The 17,771-nt window shown below is 40.7% G+C and overlaps 1 protein-coding gene across 1 annotated transcript; it reads left to right on the plus strand.

Moving 5' to 3' along the window:
• Nucleotides 1–2,909: 2,909 nt before the first annotated feature.
• Nucleotides 2,910–17,316, plus strand: RRH (retinal pigment epithelium-derived rhodopsin homolog). The gene is made up of 7 exons (XM_076337647.1): nucleotides 2,910–3,015; nucleotides 9,004–9,194; nucleotides 10,837–10,936; nucleotides 11,432–11,585; nucleotides 11,945–12,113; nucleotides 16,109–16,287; nucleotides 17,211–17,316. Exons 1-7 carry the CDS (start codon nucleotides 2,910–2,912, stop codon nucleotides 17,314–17,316), a joined length of 1,005 nt encoding a protein of 334 aa, XP_076193762.1.
• The last annotated feature ends 455 nt before the right edge of the window (nucleotides 17,317–17,771 follow it).

Raw genomic sequence — 17,771 nt, forward strand, 5'->3', positions numbered from 1 at the left:
TGTGAAAATAAGATTAAAGGGCAGTTCTGCCTTATAGAGCCCTCTAGTGGTGATGTGCTTAATAAACGTGGGAGGGTTTTGGTTTGGTTTTTAGTGTGGTTACCACTGAAAAGAGAAAAGAGGTTTGGTTTTGGTTTTGTTTTTTAATTTTTTAATTTTTTTAATGCAAACGGTAAGTTTCTCTACTCTCATCACTTGTGGATTGAAATATACTTTACACATAACTGAAAGCAACTTGCTAAACCCTGTAATGAGTTTTGCGTTGCCCCGTATCTATACAGATACCTACAAATTGAAGAATGGACTTAAATAGAAATTGCGTTTTGTTGCTACTGATCTGGGAGAAGGGGGAAGGAAAAGCATCACTTGAGGTTATAAAGCGCCCCTCTGACACTAGTAATACTATCTGTTATTGGAGGATAAAAACAGCCCAAGGTTTTGGATTTTTTTTTTTTCTTATGCCAGTATTAAAAAGCAACGTGGTAAGCCATATTTTATCTGGCTTAGGAACTGCGGTTCCAACTTTCTGGATTGTTTGTATACTTTAATATTTAATTCCTTTATCTTTTTGGCTTTGTTTTATGATCTGCAGTGTTCTAGAAAAAAATACTTTTAGGTTAATGATAAGTAATGTCTGCCTTTAATTTTGACTTTTTTTCTCTCAATTTCTGTTGCTGTAAAATTAGCCAAATTTAAGGGAAGAGGAGGCAGAGGCAATGTGATGGTACATAGGATGGACTGCACATATTAGAAACTTGCGTTTTAACCAACAAGCGCATATAAAATCTGTATGGTCTCATTAACTGCTACTCTAAGTCTGGAATCCTATCTGAATAACAATAGTAATGCTTTGCTTTTCTGAGACGTTCAGCATTGCAAGCTCTGACTTTTGTGGAAGCTGCAAGATCGCGCTCTACAACTCCCTGAAAGGAGGTTGTAGCGAGGTGGGTGTCGGTCTCTTCTCCCAAGTAACAAGCGATAGGATGAGAGGAAATGGCCTCAAGTTGCGCCAGGGGAGGTTTAGATTGGACATGAGGAAACATTTCCTCACCGAAAGGGTTGTCAAAGCACTGGAAGAGGCTGCCCAGGGAAGTGGTTGAGTCACCATCCCCGGACGTATTTAAAAGACAAGTAGATGAGGCACTTAGGGACATGGTTTAGTGGGTGGTGGTGTTGGGTCGACGGTTGGACTCGATGATCTTAGAGGTCTTTTCCAACCTCAATGATTCTATGATTCTATGATTCTATGATCTGAGATGCTTTTGAAAATCTTGCCAAAGTTTCAGGGGAGGAAAGCAAAGATACCAAATTATCACTATGCTTTTATCTTTCAAGGCAGGACTATGGAGCACTAGGGAAGTGGCTTCATTGCCAAACAGACCATCTTGCCTTTCAGAACCCTTGCACCCTCTTCCTGCCTAATCTTCTGACAGGAAAAACACCTTAATAATACAAGTACCCTGAGAACCGTAAGGGTGAGCGTAGATCTGTGGCATTAAAGAAAATGTTTGCTGGTAGAACTGTGACACATGATCGTCTGTAGTAATGATGACTAAATGTCGTGACTGCACAAGTTTTATATCAAAATTTTCTTACCTTTAGATTCAAATGGGTGAAAGATGCAGGATGTCTGTTTTGGAAAGCTGAGGGGTGGGAGGGAATGCTCTGTGAGCGTTTCACGTGTTAGAGAAGGGAGAGCTCTTCAGGTATACTTTCCTTCCATGGGATGGCTATATTCCTCAATACTGCCTGTGTCGCTACACCCTTATTGCGGCTCAGAAGACACAGCCCTAGGCTGGGAGCCTTCCTGAGCTGCCTGTGAACCACATAGAGCTGAAGAACCACTGGTTGCTCATCCTTGTCACCTTTACACCCAGTATGAGTACAAAACTGGAGGCAAAAACTGTATGAAGGGGAACTGGTGGGAAACACCTTCTTTGATTGCTTATACTGATACTGCATATAAGCTCTTTGGGCAAGGGTTTATTGCAGCTAATATTTATGCAGGATTTTGTAAAAGGCCTTTACTTTGGTGTGCTGCTACCTCATCATTGAAGAGAAGAAAACGTGAGCTTCTGCTGCTTAAGGCTTTGGAAAACGCCTAATAATTTTCTGCCCAGTAGCATGCTTTGGAAAATTTGCCCGAAGTAAGCTTATGTGTGTGTGTTTGGGAGAGGGAGGGTGTTCAGACTTGTAAGGCATATTCAACAGCCATTTTCTGCAGACCAGGCTATTTTAGAAATGCAGCAATTGAGTTTTCTGGAAGTTTCATGCTTCACTTTAGAAAATACTGGGCTGTGTTCTTCTTGTGTCTTGTGTCTGTGTCAGCTCGAGAGTTTAAATCAAACCAAGAATCTTGAAGCAGTAGGTCTTTTAAGGATTTGACTTTGGGATGGGATGGACTTTAGAGTAAGCGTATCCTGCCTTTTGAAGAAATTGACATTTGTGTCTTTATGTTGTGCTGCGGTTTTGTGTGTTCGCTGTGATGATGGGAATTAATTCCAAGCCAGGCTGATGACCAACTGACCTGAGCCAACTTTTGTTGAGGTTTCCGAAGCATTGCACAAGAGGTTTGAAGGACAAAGTTTGGGGGCATGTGACAGTTAATCTCTTTAGCAGTAAGAATGAAGTTTAAGCATACTGTTGGAAATGTACTCAGTTCTGTGCTGCCCTTTGTTTTAATTAACAATCTCCTGCATAGATTTGGAGTGTAAACTTCTTTGCACTTTAGTCCAATTAAATCGTGCTTGGAGGCTGTCAACGGAGGGGGGAACTCCCCCCACCCCCCTTTTTTTAATTGTTCCGTGAGTTTGTTGAATAATGAAAGAATTTGCCTGACAGGGTTTTGTAGTGTTTCGTCGTCTTGATGAATTATTGCAGAGGATAGACGACAGTCTCTTTTGTCCAAAATGCGTTTGAATGATTCATCCAATTCCTCAGAAAGTGACAATGAAGCTCATTCAGCCTTTACACAGACTGAACACAACATAGTTGCAGCTTACTTAATAACAGCAGGTATGGGCATTGGCAAAACGTTGTGTAACTTTTAAAAATAGAACTGTAGATCTGAATGCTCATTTTGTATAGCAACAGCGATGGTATTTCATTTTGTATTACACAAATGTCTGATGGCTTTGCTCCATAGTTTACTGACAAGTTAGCGATCAGCAGGCTGACTGAAGTGTGCAGAAAGATCTGAAGTGTGCAGAAACATCTAAGTTTTCTGCTCTATAATTGAAGGCAGCGTTGTGTCTCAAAAAATATATTTTGTTGATATGTAATTATAGAAGAGAGTGAGAATTAATTTCTGCCAGCTTGCAAAAAAGATAAAAATAGGGCATAGCTGTCACATCTTGCATTTTTCTGTGATGTGCTTGAAGCTATCTTGAGATTTCTCCTGGCCCACACGTTCATAGTAATATATGTGTAGTCTGAGCATGTGAGCGGGTGTCTGTTAGGGGGATGTAAGGGGAAGGGTTGGAATGTGACTTAGAGGGAGGGAGCTGGTCATTAATCAGAGAAGAGCAGACTCCAGTTGCAGCTGTATTTTTCACCGATGACACATGTTAGAAAAAGCATGCTGGAAGGCTTGACATCGTGTTTGTTCCCTGTGACTGCAGTGGCCTTTGGCTAAACTTGAATGATTATGGAATTACTTTTTTTTTCCCTTGAAGTCTGTCTCATTGTTATAACCACAACTGCTTCAGTCATGTTTTTCTGAAGCATTGAGTGTTACAGCAATGAAACATCAACCTGACCAAAACCTGAAACCTACTGTGTTTAAAAATAGGCCTTCTATACCTTTATTATGGAAAATTAAATCAGTTTACAAATACTTTATTCATAGACTGTACCATGCATTTTCTATGTTAAAATTAGCTTTTAAAATACTTTAAAATATTGATGTACTTTAGGTTTATATGAAATAGTATTGCTGATGGTCACATTGTATTTAGCGTATCTGTTTGAAGTGGTGAGTATCAAATTGCTGTTCTGGTAAAGAGGGTATTTCTGAACGCAAAGGCAATCATTTATTTCAGTTTTTTAGAGGAATTGGTAGAACAGCTACACAGATCAGCAGACTTGTTAAGAAGCTGTAGAGATGGATGATGGTCAGATATTGGAAGGCTAGATACACTCTGCAGTACTACCACATTATTTGCAGGTAACTGGATCTATTAGGTGCTGCAAATATGTATGATACTTGTTACAACGTAATCAATTTTGATTAAAATGTATGTATCAAGATGGTCTTTTCAGATAGTTTGACCACCTGGTGTTAGGGATCAAAGCTATCATAGGTGATCAATGGGATTAGCCAGAATCAACCCAGATCTTCTTTCTTAATCTTGCATGGAAATTAAATGTCTGTCTTAAAAAAAAAAAGTTGGATTACTTTGTGCGGGTTTTTTTTCTTTTTTTTTTCTTACTATAGTTGGGGAAGTCTAGTAAATCTTTCACCTGTAGCTTGGACTTTGCTTTCTTAATGAGGAATGTTTTTGACAGTAAGGTCTATAACATTGCAAGTGTGATTGATTGCTTTGCAAATGCCTTACCACAGCAAATCTCACATCTGGAAAATTTAAGCTGTGTTAATAAGCAGATGTCTAAGAATAAGAACGAAGTATAGGTACAGTGTTCATCATTATGCTGCTTTTTAAAGGGTTTGAATGCTTCTCTCTTTTGCAAATAATTGCTTTGTTTTCTGAGAAGAAAGTAATTCTTACATATTGCACTCTACAGTGGTCAGTGTATTAATTTTAGTGATGAAACAGGGATACTCAGGCTGCAGGAAGCAGTACTGCCTCATGGATAACCTTCAGCTTATAATGGTGAAATGCTCTGGTACCATTTTAAAATGCTAACTGGTAAAGTAAATTCCATGTTATACACGGACCTAACCTTCATTGTTTTGATGCTACTACCCCTGTGTCTTGCTTAACTCTGTTAGGGCTTGTATTTGCATTTGGTCTGCTTTTAGTTTTTGTTGCTTCCCTGGGAAGAAGGAAAATAAGAAATTCTTCTGCTCTTGATCAGGCCGTGAGGTTTTTATCTTCATCTTCACAAAACTACAAGGTTTAATTAAAGAAGTATGGGAATAGTTGTCTAACCCTAAGATGTTTCACAGGCCAAGTGGCAGCATCCATGTGCTTTTTCTGAATCACATGAATTCGTCCCAGCTGATGATTTCAGGTTACTGAAAGTCTTGGGCTTGGTCTGCACTCCCTGCCCTCTAAGAAATCATAGAATCATTTAGGTTAGAAAAGACCTTTAAGATCATCAAGTCCAACCGTCAACCTAACACTGCCAAGTCCACCACTAAACCGTGTCCCTCAGCACCACATCTACATGTCTTTTAAAACCTCCAGGGATGGTGACTCAACCACTTCCCTGGGCAGCCTGTTCCAATGCTTTGACAACCCTTTTGGTGAAGAAATTTTTCCTCACATCCAATCTAAACCTCCCCTGGCACAACTTGAGGCCGTTTCCTCTTGTCCTATCACTAGTTACTTGGGAGAAGAGACCGACACCCACCTCGCTACAACCTCCTTTCAGGTAGTTGTAGAGAGCGATGAGGTCTCCCCTCAGCCTCCTCTTCTCCAGGCTAAACAACCCCAGTTCCCTCAGCTGCTTCTCATAAGACTTTGTGCTCTAGACCCTTCACCAGCTTCATTGCCCTTCTAATGGGCACTGCTTAACTCCTGCCTGGAGAAACTTTGTCCTTCTACTTGACCTGATTCTCAGAAACAGGGAAGAGAGAACTTCTTGAATCCACATGTTTTTTCTCATTTTGTTCAAGATGGAATCCATCTTTTTTCTTACATTTTGCTCCCCAGAACATTTTTTTTTCTCTATTATTAATTTGTTTTAGTGGTGCTAAAATTTTTAATTAATATAGGCTTAACAATTTCCACTTTCTCTTCCCTGTTTTGGTTTGGTTCCCTCCCCCCCCTTCATTTTCAGATTGGGTTCTGAAGCACTAAATTTAAGTGTGTCTAGCAGGATCCTTCCTTCACCCTGAGGATGTGAGTTTACAGTCCTGTTGTTTTTTGATTTCATTCTTGGCAGCTGTAATAATATCTGTTAAAGCATGCCTCTTAAGAAGCCTGTACTGTTTTACAAACTTGTAATTCTATTTTGCTTCCTCTCTCCTAAGAGATTTCATGCTACCTGTCAACAGAAGAGCTGACAGAAATGGCACTGTGAGTGCTTTTACTATGGTGTTGGTTTCAGATCAGATCCCCCACTCCCTGCTTTTGTTCATTTTAGGGGCTCATAGCATCACAGTGTCATTCCTGAAATATGTGAATATATGAATATGATAGCTGATGGCATCTATGTGGCTATGCATCTCCAACATCATCTGTAATGTAGTTTTTATGTACTGAGAAGGAGACTTGCACCTGAGAACAGACATGCTTGGTGGTTTTAAAAAGAGAATGGAAAGAGTGATAGCCAAGAATTAATTATAATTTTGCCTCATTTGATTTTAAAATTACTGAATCTGTTAAGAGAATTTCTGTAATGTAGGAGATTGGTACTGATTAATAAAATGTTGCAGTGAAACTCCTTATGTGAGTTTCAGGTATAATAAAAAAGGTACCAATTTACATAATTTAAATGGAGAAACTCCATCTGAAAGCTGAAGAATTGGTGGTGTCCCTGGTGTCCATTATCCAATGTATCATCTTTGTTATATTTTTATGTATGTTATTATGATTGCACTGGCTTTTCTTCTGCCCTTTTTCATATCTGTCATGGTATTAGCATAGCTCTTGCCGAGCATAGTGGTTCAGATGGTACTTCTGATGTGTATTTGACTCCAGAAATGTCTGCCTCAGTTTGATGCACTGGGGTGTGTGCTGGTATTTATAAATCTATGGATTGTGTTCTGCCAATGATGGAGTCCACAGGACTTTCCATGATTTGAAGGAATTTCCATATCGATACCAGCTGAAGTCTTCAAAATTCAACTGTAGAGCCGAAGTGCTTGAAACTGATTCTTGCCCTCAGGTTTTCTAACCCTGCTGATTTGAGGTTGTTGTTTGAACTGCAGCGTGTTTGGAGTCTGACTATAAATTGATGTTAGAGATTTTTAACCCTGTGCTGCAGCATTGATAGTGACAGAGATGGAAGAACATCGTATAATACTTAAAAACCTTATTGCCCTTTCCACAGAGGTGTGTCAGCAAAAGCTAAGCTCTGTGTGTCAGGTTTTTGGTGGAGCCAATAGAGAAGCAGAAATCCCAGCAGTAAAGGTGATGGATTGCCAGGGGAGTGGAGCAGGATGGGCAATGACTGTGAAAGAAGATGGGTCTGCTTTTGGAAGTCCCCATTCAGTATGACAGCCATTCACTCAAGCTCCTTACAGAATTATGCCTCAGATCTGTGATGATGAAAACCACAGTGTTTTGATTCATAGGTGAAACTTTTTAAATAAATAAAAAAAAAAAGAACATTTCTGAGGGGCATTTCCATGGATAATGTGTTGTTAGACTTTTACCAAAATAACATTCCACTACGCACTTGTAATTTAAGGTGCCCAGGCTATACAGATGTTTATAAGTTTTAGATTTGGTTCAGTGATACTGTAATAGCTGTGCCAGACTAGGGAATCTATGAACAACTTACAAATTCCTGTTATTATTTACAAGTTATTTTTTTAGTGGCCAAGTTTGCTTGAACATACTGGAATTCTCCATTTTATTGATAAGGGCTGTGAGTCTTTCTCTGCTGAGGTGCAAGGCAGAGTTTTTAACCTTATTCGGTGTTTATTAATAGCTTGTATTAATAGTGGGTTAGTGAAAGTTTAGAGGATGGGAGTTTGCTCTGGGTATCTCTGCAACAGGCTAGAGTCTGAAGAGAATAAAACCACAACAAAAAACCCCTCTGTTTTGTAGGAGTGCCATGTAAACTCATTCCAAGAGCCATGCAGTAGAATTTGGCTAGGAAGGAGGAATAGCAGGAGAAAAGGAGGATCTGGAGGTTTTAATATAGGTCACCAGGATCAGAAAAAGCTTGCTGATGCACAGGGTCCTGAAGAGTGTCCTGGGCACCTCGAAGAGCTTTAAGTCCAAAGCAGATTTCAGAAGGACTGGACACGAAGAGAGGAGAATGTACATTTTAGCTTTAGTACTGTATTTCTTTATTACAACTCTTTGTCTACTGGCCATTTCTTGTGTTGCCTAATAATAGACTTCAGACACAGTTTGAGTGAAGCCAGACTAAAGAGGTTTAAAAATACACAGGTTAGCGAGGCAGGAGCAAGTTCAGTGCAGAGCTAGACTTTTACCATGGCTATGACACAGCCTTAGAGTTTGTCAGGTGGAGGAAATAGCTCTGGTGCAGACCCAGCCATGCCACTGTGGCAGGCTGTGCGGATCATCCAGACTGCTTGACAAGGCTTAGAAAATACAATTTGCAGCAACCTGAGCCAACTGTGATGCTTGCAAAGAATCGGGACCTCATGAGCAGAGAGGGGAGTCAGTCTGGCTAGGATAGTGGTAGGAAAGTCAAGCTCCTATATTCCTTTTGCCCAGGATTATTGTCTGAATGCACAGTGGGAACTCTCCACTGAGAAAGGAAGATCTCAGGTGGTGGCAGGGGCCTGCTGCTAGGTCAGGTGCATCATAAGCCCCGCTTTTTTTTGCCAGTCACCAACCTGCATGGAAGACACCACTGTAGTTGGTGGCTGGAGTGTTTGAATTGTAATCCTAGATGCTTTTGAATTTCTGCTATGCTTGTTGTCATTGCATCGGAAGTCCCAGGTTTGGCAAAACATTCCACTTTTGGCCCTCACTGAATCCAAGTGAAAGTTACCTAGTTTGAAAAGCTTTTCTTTTCTTTTCTTTTCAGGTGTCTATCCTCTTTGCAAAATTGTGCTTGACTGAAAATAAAACTTGTTTAGGACTTAGATATTATGATAGCCTGCATTTTCTTCTGCATGTATCTTACTGGCTGGTGTGTATCTTTTGTAAAGTTTCCCTTTTTCTGTTTTTACAGGAGTGATAAGCATTTTCAGTAACATAGTTGTGTTAGGCATCTTTGTTAAGCACAAAGAGCTTCGGACAGCAACCAACGCAATTATTATCAACTTGGCTTTTACTGACATTGGTGTTAGTGGCATTGGTTACCCCATGTCTGCTGCCTCAGACCTGCACGGAAGCTGGAAATTTGGATATACTGGATGCCAGGTATTGCAATTCAGTCAGAGAGAAAGTTTTGAGCACTTAAAAGCAAACTGAGAAATAAGTAGTAGCTCTACCTGATACTAGTTCTTTTAAGACATAAGATGGAGATGCAAAATTTGACTGTAGACCTGAAGCTGATGTTCTATAATGTCAACAATTTCTGGATATAGGATTTTGTGTGAATTTCATTCCAAACTTGTATTTATAATCTGAAAACATTAAAGTGTAACCTTTTATTTATCAACTAGAGATTTTAAAATAGCTCTGAGAAGGCTTAGGAAATGAAATCCCCAAGTGAACAAGGTTATAGTAGCACATGCACATTTGATGACTTATTTGATAGTTAAAAGACTTTGGATGTGGCTACTGTTTTGATGGTGAGCTTGACAGATCTTAATGACTTCTGCTCGGCAAATACATGTTCTTTTGGATGGGACTATTAGGATATCCAAAATAAAGGCCTGCAAGGCTATTGGTCTTCATTCAAGATTTAGCCTAGTTTTAATAGCTGTCTATTTTTAAAAACAGACTGACTGAAAATTTGTACTTCCATAGCAGAGAGATGGTGCCCTTTGCTCGCTATGTACTGTGATTTAAATCTACTTTTTAAAAAGACTGTTGGGCTTAAGTGCCCAGGAAAATGGGTAGTAATGTGAAGACGTATGCTGAAAATGTGACTCAAGGGAAATATTAGCAACACTATACATTTTGGACCTTTATATAATGGATGTTTATAACAATCTGACATCGCTTGCCTGAGTACACAGTTATTTCAAGCTCAAAATTCAGTCACTGTTTGACAGGAAGCCTCACTTTTAACATCTTTGGATCTAGACTGACTTGTAGTGGGTTGAAGTTGATGTGAAATCTCACTACCAATGCTTTGGGAGGTAAGATCACTTGAAGCACAACTCATGTCAGCCTAAACCAAATGAATCCTGTGAACTGAGATGGCTGAATGTCATGTGGTTCTATTATAACCGCTGGTGGCATGTGGTCTGGCACGGGGCTCTGTATTTCAGGGCTGCCAGTGGTAACACAGCCCTCCCGGTCATCCTTCCCGGTCAGGCTGCCCATGGGATGACTGGGCAGATGCATTTGGAGCATGTTGGGATTGCAGCATATGTTACTCTGTGCAGTAGATCTGACACATGTAAAAATGGGGGCCGATGGGGAAAATCAGTGTACCATATCTGTGAAATAAGTGTAGTTATACAACAGAGGAAAGAGTGACAATTCAGGACCATTTGCTAAAGCCGTAACTTTTTTGATGATTCAAATGCTCTTCAGGTTTCTTTAACATATATCAAAAACATGAATTGAACCCCTGCCCCCAACCTCCAAACTCTTTATCTCTGAACCTCAAAATTTACTTATTGAAGTACAGTGTTTGTTTGCTTTTTAGACTACTGTCTTTAGGATTTCTGATGTGTGCACAAGCAGGTTGCTTTTGAAATGTTTAATTTTAAATGAGCCAACTCCAAATTGCCTGCATTGAATTAATTCCTTCAGTATCTTGCTTGTGGAAGAGAGCACTGGCTGAATGTAATGTATCGTAGTGCCTTCAATTGAGTCCACAAATTTGTGTTTGTACCTTTGAAAGATTTCTCAGGAAGGGTTTTTTGTTTGTTTGTTTTACTTTCAGATCTATGCTGCCTTAAATATCTTTTTTGGGATGGCGAGTATTGGTTTGCTCACTGTTGTTGCAGTTGACCGTTATCTGACAATCTGCAGGCCTGATACAGGTACTGTACTTATGGTAAAAAATCATTCACTCTTGGGCTTCTATGAAATAAGAGTCTAATTGTATTGTTTTCTCATGAATGACTCCATAATTACAGTGCTGGGCATAATTTGAATTTAGGGCATGATCCTACAGTACTTGGTTAAATAACGCAGCTGTATTGTAACAGTTAATTCCTCCCCCTGCAACCATGCAAAGATGTACTTGCGTGCACTGTCGCATAATAAGCTTTTTGGCAAAGGGTTAGGAGCAGGTATTGCCTGTATGCTGTGAGTTGGAATGGGTGATGGTATTTAAGTGGCGTTTAAGGCTGGAAAGCTTGAGATGTCGGTCAGCAGTATGAAACAGGTATGCTGCAGTGTTCGGGAGTGTAGGCCTTTGAAAGGATCATTATTAACCTGGTATGTGCTTGTTGGAAGCCACTTGTCGTTCAAGTTCAACACTGGAAAGAAGCAAAAGATGACAACGGTTTGTGATTGTATGTGCTTGGCCACAGGAAGAAGAATGACTACCCGTAGCTATGCCACTCTAATCCTTGCTGCTTGGATAAATGCAGTCTTTTGGGCTTCCATGCCTACTGTAGGCTGGGCTAGCTACGCTCCGGATCCGACTGGAGCAACGTGCACAGTAAATTGGAGGAAAAATGATGTGTAAGATTCCCCTTCACCCTTTCTTTTAAATTTGCTGCCTCACTGAAGGCTAGGATTATGTAATTCAGCACTATATGAGCATAACGTCTTCTTTCTGAAGTATGAAGCCTAATTTATAAAAATCATTTTAAAACAATGGAATAATAGAGAAGTCTAGAAAAAACATAGGAATTGAGCCATGCTTGAAAACTGCAAGACTTGTAGTTGCTAATAAAAAAATTAAAGCTAAAGAAAATTTTCCTAATTCTTTAAAAGCTTGTTTTAAAATTTCATAATCAAATAAAAATATCAAATTCTTTAGTAACTTTTCTTGGATGGCTGTTTGTAAGTTGCTGTGTTTTGTTTTTCTGTCTTATCAGGTCCTTTGTTTCCTACACAATGAGTGTAATTGCTGTTAACTTTGTTGTACCCTTAACAGTCATGTTTTACTGTTATTACAATGTTTCCCGGACAATGAAACAGTATGCCAGCAGTAACTGCCTGGAAAGCATCAACGTAGATTGGTCTGACCAAGTAGATGTGACAAAGGTATGGTAAATGAGGGCATGTTTTGTTTTAAGCATGTTCTTTTAAAGTCTTGGGGGCAAAGGAACAGTGCAGCCTTTTAAGCATTTCTGTTTCCTAAATTCCCCCTTTTCCTTTCATACTAAATATTAACTGAAATTTAGCCTTGGTGAAAACTCCTGGCTTGACTTATAACACTAGATTCTTTACTTTTGGCCTAATACTCTTTCCAGATGAATAGCTAGTTTGAAGGCTGGGAACAACATGAATTTTCCTTGCCGCTGCCCTCTGTCATTACATAGAAATGTACCTCAGAGGTGTCCTAGGAGGACTTTTACTCTTTGTGTCTGCAGAGCCCTTAGGCTTTCTGCTAGATTCACAGGTGTATCTGGTCTGAAATGGATTGGTCAACTCTGGTTTGAACTCATGGCCTAGAAATGAAAGTGCATTTCCAAGCTCCTGAGCTGTGTGATTCCAAACCCTTTTTCTTTTCAGTCTGTTGAGTTTACCTCTTTCTTATGTAAACAGTAGCAAATGCGGGTTATGGCATAAAATGATATATCCTGCCTGGAAGGTTGACATTTTTTTAATTTATAAAAGCCCTTGAGAAAGCTTGAAGTTCACTAGCTCCTTTGATTTTGTGTGAAGATATGATTTATGGTTGGGCATGGTAAAAAAAGTGAGAGAGTATTGGAAAGAATATGTACCTATGCTGTTGAATTACTTATCGGTGCAAACTTAACATTCCTTGGAAAACTTTCTAGAATTTTGATAGAATTTGATAGAATTAATTTTTTTTAAAATTAATTTCTAGAAATTTGATAGAATTAAATCTGGCCAGGGATGTCAAGGGCAACAAGAAAAGATTCTATAGGTACGTCGGGGATAAAAGGAAGACGAGGGAAAACGTGGGCCCTCTCCGGAATGAAACAGGAGACCTGGCTACCCGGGACACGGAGAAGGTGGAGGTACTCAATGACTTTTTTGCCTCGGTCTTTACTGGCAAGCGCTCGAGCCTCACTGCCCAAGCCGCAGAAGGCAAAGGTGGGGACTGGGAGAATGAAGAGCCACCCACTGTGGGAGAACATCAGGTTCGAGACCATCTAAGGCACCTGAAGGTGCACAAGTCCATGGGACCCGATGAGATCCCTCCACGGGCCCTGAAGGAACTGGCGGATGAAGTTGCTAAGCCACTATCCATCGTATTTGAGAAGTCGTGGCAGTCCAGTGAAGTTCCCACTGACTGGAAAAGGGGAAACATAACCACCATTTTTAAAAAGGGAAAAACGGAAGACCCAAGGAACTACAGGCCAGTCAGTCTCACCTCTCTGCCTGGGAAGATCATGGAACAGATCCTCCTGGAAGCTATGCTAAGGCACATGGAGGACAAGGAGGTGATTCAAGACAGCCAGCATGGCTTCACCAAGGGCAAGTCCTGCCTGACTAACCTAGTGGCCTTCCCTGATGGAGTGACTACATCAGTGGACACGGAAAGGGCTACAGATGTCATCTATCTGGACCTCTGTAAGGCCTTTGACACGGTCCCCCACAACATCCTTCTCTCTAAACGGGAGAGGTATGGATTGGATGGGTGGACTGCCCGGTAAAGGGTGAGGAATTGGTTAGATGGTCGCATCCAGAGGGTAGTGGTCAACAGCTCAATGTCCAGATGGAGACTGGTGACGAGTGGCGTCCCGCAGGGGTCCGTATGGGGACCAGTACTGTTTAACATCTTCATCAATGACATAGACAGTAGGATCATGTGCACCCTCAGCAAGTTTGCAGATGACACCAAGCTGGGTGGTGTGGTCAACACGCCAGAGGGACGGGATGCCATCCAGAGGGACCTGGACAAGCTCGAGAAGTGGGCCCAAGTGAACCTCATGAGGTTCAACAAGGCCAAGTGCAAGGTCCTGCACCTGGGTCGGGGCAACCCCCGGTATCAATACAGGCTGGGGGATGAATGGATTGAGAGCAGCCCTGCCGAGAAGGACTTGGGGGTACTGGTGGATGAAAAGCTGGACATGAGCCAGCAATGTGCGCTCGCAGCCCAGAAGGCCAATCATATCCTGGGCTGCATCCAAAGAAGCGTGGCCAGCACGTCAAGGGAGGTGATTCTGCCCCTCTACTCTGCTGTGGTGAGACCCCACCTGGAGTACTGTGTCCAGCTCTGGAGCCCCCAGCATAAGGAAGACACGGACCTGTTGGAGTAGGTCCAGAGGAGGGCCACGAAAATGATCAGGGGGATGGAACACCTCTCCTATGAAGAAAGGCTGAGAGAGTTGGGGTTGTTCAGCCTAGAGAAGAGAAAGCTCCAGGGAGACCTTATTGCAGCCGGTCAGTACTTAAAGGGGGCTTATAGAAAAGATGGCGGCAAACTTTTTAGCAGGGCTTGTTGCGACAGGACAAGGGGGAATGGCTTTAAACTAAAGGGGGGTAGACTTAGGCTAGATATAAGGAAGAAATTTTTTATGCTGAGGGTGGTGAAACACTGGCACAGGTTGCCCAGAGAGGTGGTGGATGCCCCATCCCTGGAAACATTCAAGGTCAGGTTGGACGGGGCTCTGAGCAACCTGATCTATTTGAAGATGTCCCTGCCCATGGCAGGGGGGTTGGACTAGATGACCTTTAGAGGTCCCTTCCAACCCAAACTGTTCTATGATTCTATGATTCTCATTGCTAAATTCTGAAAAATGGTATTTTTACGTAAAAATTATAATTTGAGTATTTTGCTCTTCTGAAGAACTTTCAAGAATGCTTGAAACTGAGGATTCAGTTATAAATTTAGACTCACATTTGTGAAGAAAATGTTTTTTTTTCTGTTTTGCAGTTGAAGACACTGAGTTATATTTAAAAAAAAAAGATTGAAGCTTTAGAGTTAAGCAGTATTCTTCTTTAGAATTGGACTTTTTCACAAATTAACATCTTCTAAGCTTTCTATGCACCAAACAAACTTCTAAACGAAAGGGTTCTTTCTTTACATTATTATCGATAGGTATTGCATTTGTATTTAAATAGGAATCTTCTGTAGAGAGAGTCGCTGTTTGTTTATTGGTTATACTCTAGAACAGCTCATACAAAGTAGCCATTTACTTCTTGTTTCTCATTTTGTTCATCACTGAAAGACTGAATAAGGGTATAGGTAAACAACACTAGGGAATCCTGTACATACAAAGAGCCCTGCAGTTTTGTTTGGTTTTCTAGTGATTTGTTTTGTCCTCTTGATTAATTTGAGATTTCCATTCCAGTTTCCATTACTGATTCATGTCCAGGACAAAAGCCAGAAAAGTCTGTCCTGGTTGATTCCTCTCCTACCCTGCCACTACCCCCAGTTTGTCACTGTTCAGTTCTAGCTGTGGCATGGTGTGTTCTGGGCTGTGAGCCCCAGCGTGCCCAGATTGTTCTCCCTGACAGGCAAGCAGAGAAGACATGACTGCTCAGGTATCTCCTTGGTATGATGCTTGAACATGGCTATCGTGCTTCATTTAACTAAGGAGACACTTCTGGGTTCCTTAAGTACATGGACTGAGCCTTTGTGTCCTAAAACATTTACGTTCTTTTATTTAACTGTACCATAGTTAAGCCTTATGAAACTTTTTTATTAACATTTTTTATTAAACGTTTGGCTTAGATTTTTCTCTCTGTTCATGTTTATTGTTTGTAATAGCATCCCAGAGTGACCTGTTATGGTGATCATAATACATGTGTGAAGTCCTCTCTGGCCATTTAAACTTCTGATGGACAGATTTAACATAATCAGTAGTGCTGACTGCGAAGGAAGATTGTACATAATGAAATAACAGCATGCCAAAATACATGGCAGTGTGATGTGCTATTAAATCCCCAGAGTGACACTTCATTATAACCTGTCAAAATTTGTCAGGTGTGCTTATTTACATGTTGTTATTTGGTTCTGGACAGCTGTATTTTCACACAGGTGCATGTGCTTTTGAGGTTAGGTTGTGAGGTCTTCATCTTCAGGTAATACTGGTCATGTGTCTGTTCCTCTTGTTTTACAGATGTCTGTTGTGATGATAGTAATGTTCTTGGTGGCATGGTCTCCATATTCGATTGTGTGTTTGTGGTCTTCCTTTGGAGACCCAAAGAAAATTTCTCCCGCAATGGCCATCATAGCTCCTCTCTTCGCAAAATCTTCCACATTCTACAATCCCTGCATTTATGTTGTTGCAAACAAAAAGTAAGTGTTCCTAATTTAGTACTGGTCTACTTCATGATTTTAGCATATCATCTAACTATAGAAGGATCATCTGTAAAATACGACAAACTGATTAGTGAAGAGATCAAAGGGTAAGCCACTGTCGATTTACCAAAGATGACCTTTTGGACAGGAAAGTCTGAAAGAAATTGTTTTGATCATCATCAGAACATACTGAATTGGTAAAGATTTTTGAGAACACATTAATGAAGCTTTTGCAAGACAGTTTTTAAAGTCCCTTTGTGGTTTCTCAAAGGGACTCCTTACGGAATTTGGGTTGCATCAGCAGTAGACTGGTTTTAATGACTGTGGCCAAAATGTGTGGTGGCTTAGTGACATGTAACTTCTGTAGATTTCCTTGCTTGATTTGGGATGTGTCATATGCTGACTGAGTAGGATGGATTGACACTTTTTGTTAAAGTAAATAAGCTAAGCCTATTCTTCTGTTTTGAGCAAGCACATCAAATGCTCTAACAAGCCAGTGCCTCTGACTGAGAGCTGTGTTTTGCGAAGAGGCATCCTTCCTTTCTCTACTACCAACCTAGAAGCAGAGCCTGTGATCTCTGTCTAGGTGAACTTATCTGATCCTGCTGAGCCAATGAAAGAACATCTCATTTTTTCACCGTTCTGTAAGTTCATCTTTGTCGTGGCTATACCCTGTCCTGGGATAAGCAAAAGCTGCTGTGACCCCTGTTGTAGAAGAAACACTGAACTTAACTGAGTTATTCCTGTACATGGAAGTGAAAAAGACTCGGGTCCTTCTGAATTCCAAATACACCATTTTTCATTAAGTTTTACTGAAGTTGAAAACTGTTTTAATACTTAAGGCCGGCTTACCCAGTTTTTCTTTATATTTGGTTTTCCAGCTAATGATCTTTCTGCTTTCCCTTTCTTGTCCTTTGCAGGTTTCGGAGGGCAATCCTGGCAATGGTGCGATGTCAGACAAGACAAGAGATAACTATAAACAATGCCTTGCCCATGAGTGTATCTCAAAGTGCACTGACATCGTAGAACTCGTGTCATTTGCCTGCATAAGTTACATGGAAAGGAGTGAAATCTGGGTTAAAGTTAATTAATCTTTTGGAAGATTAATCTTTTGGAATAATAATCTGCCCCAGCCAGCCAGCTGTTTTCTGTTAATCACAGTAATCTTTTTACATAGGTTAAGAAGACAAAAAGACAAAAATCCACTAAGAGAATTTCTGAGAGTGAGGTTTATTGGCCCAATATGTCTGTCCCAAACAAAAAAGGCTAGTGAAGTGGTCACTGTGACTCTTATAGGGTTGGACAAGGTGACGCAGGGGCAGGGAGAGACTGAAGCAGGAAGTGCTTAGGTTCTGTAACGTAGACTTTGCACCTGTAATTGCTTTCATGAATTACTTTCCCTCAACTTCCCTTGAAAGTTTTCCAGACTTGAAATATTCTGGATTCTCCCTGTGTGAATATATTTCTATACCAAGTGTCCA

This window comes from Aptenodytes patagonicus, chromosome 4 (assembly GCF_965638725.1).
Source record: "Aptenodytes patagonicus chromosome 4, bAptPat1.pri.cur, whole genome shotgun sequence".
Taxonomy (NCBI): Eukaryota; Metazoa; Chordata; class Aves; order Sphenisciformes; family Spheniscidae; genus Aptenodytes; species Aptenodytes patagonicus.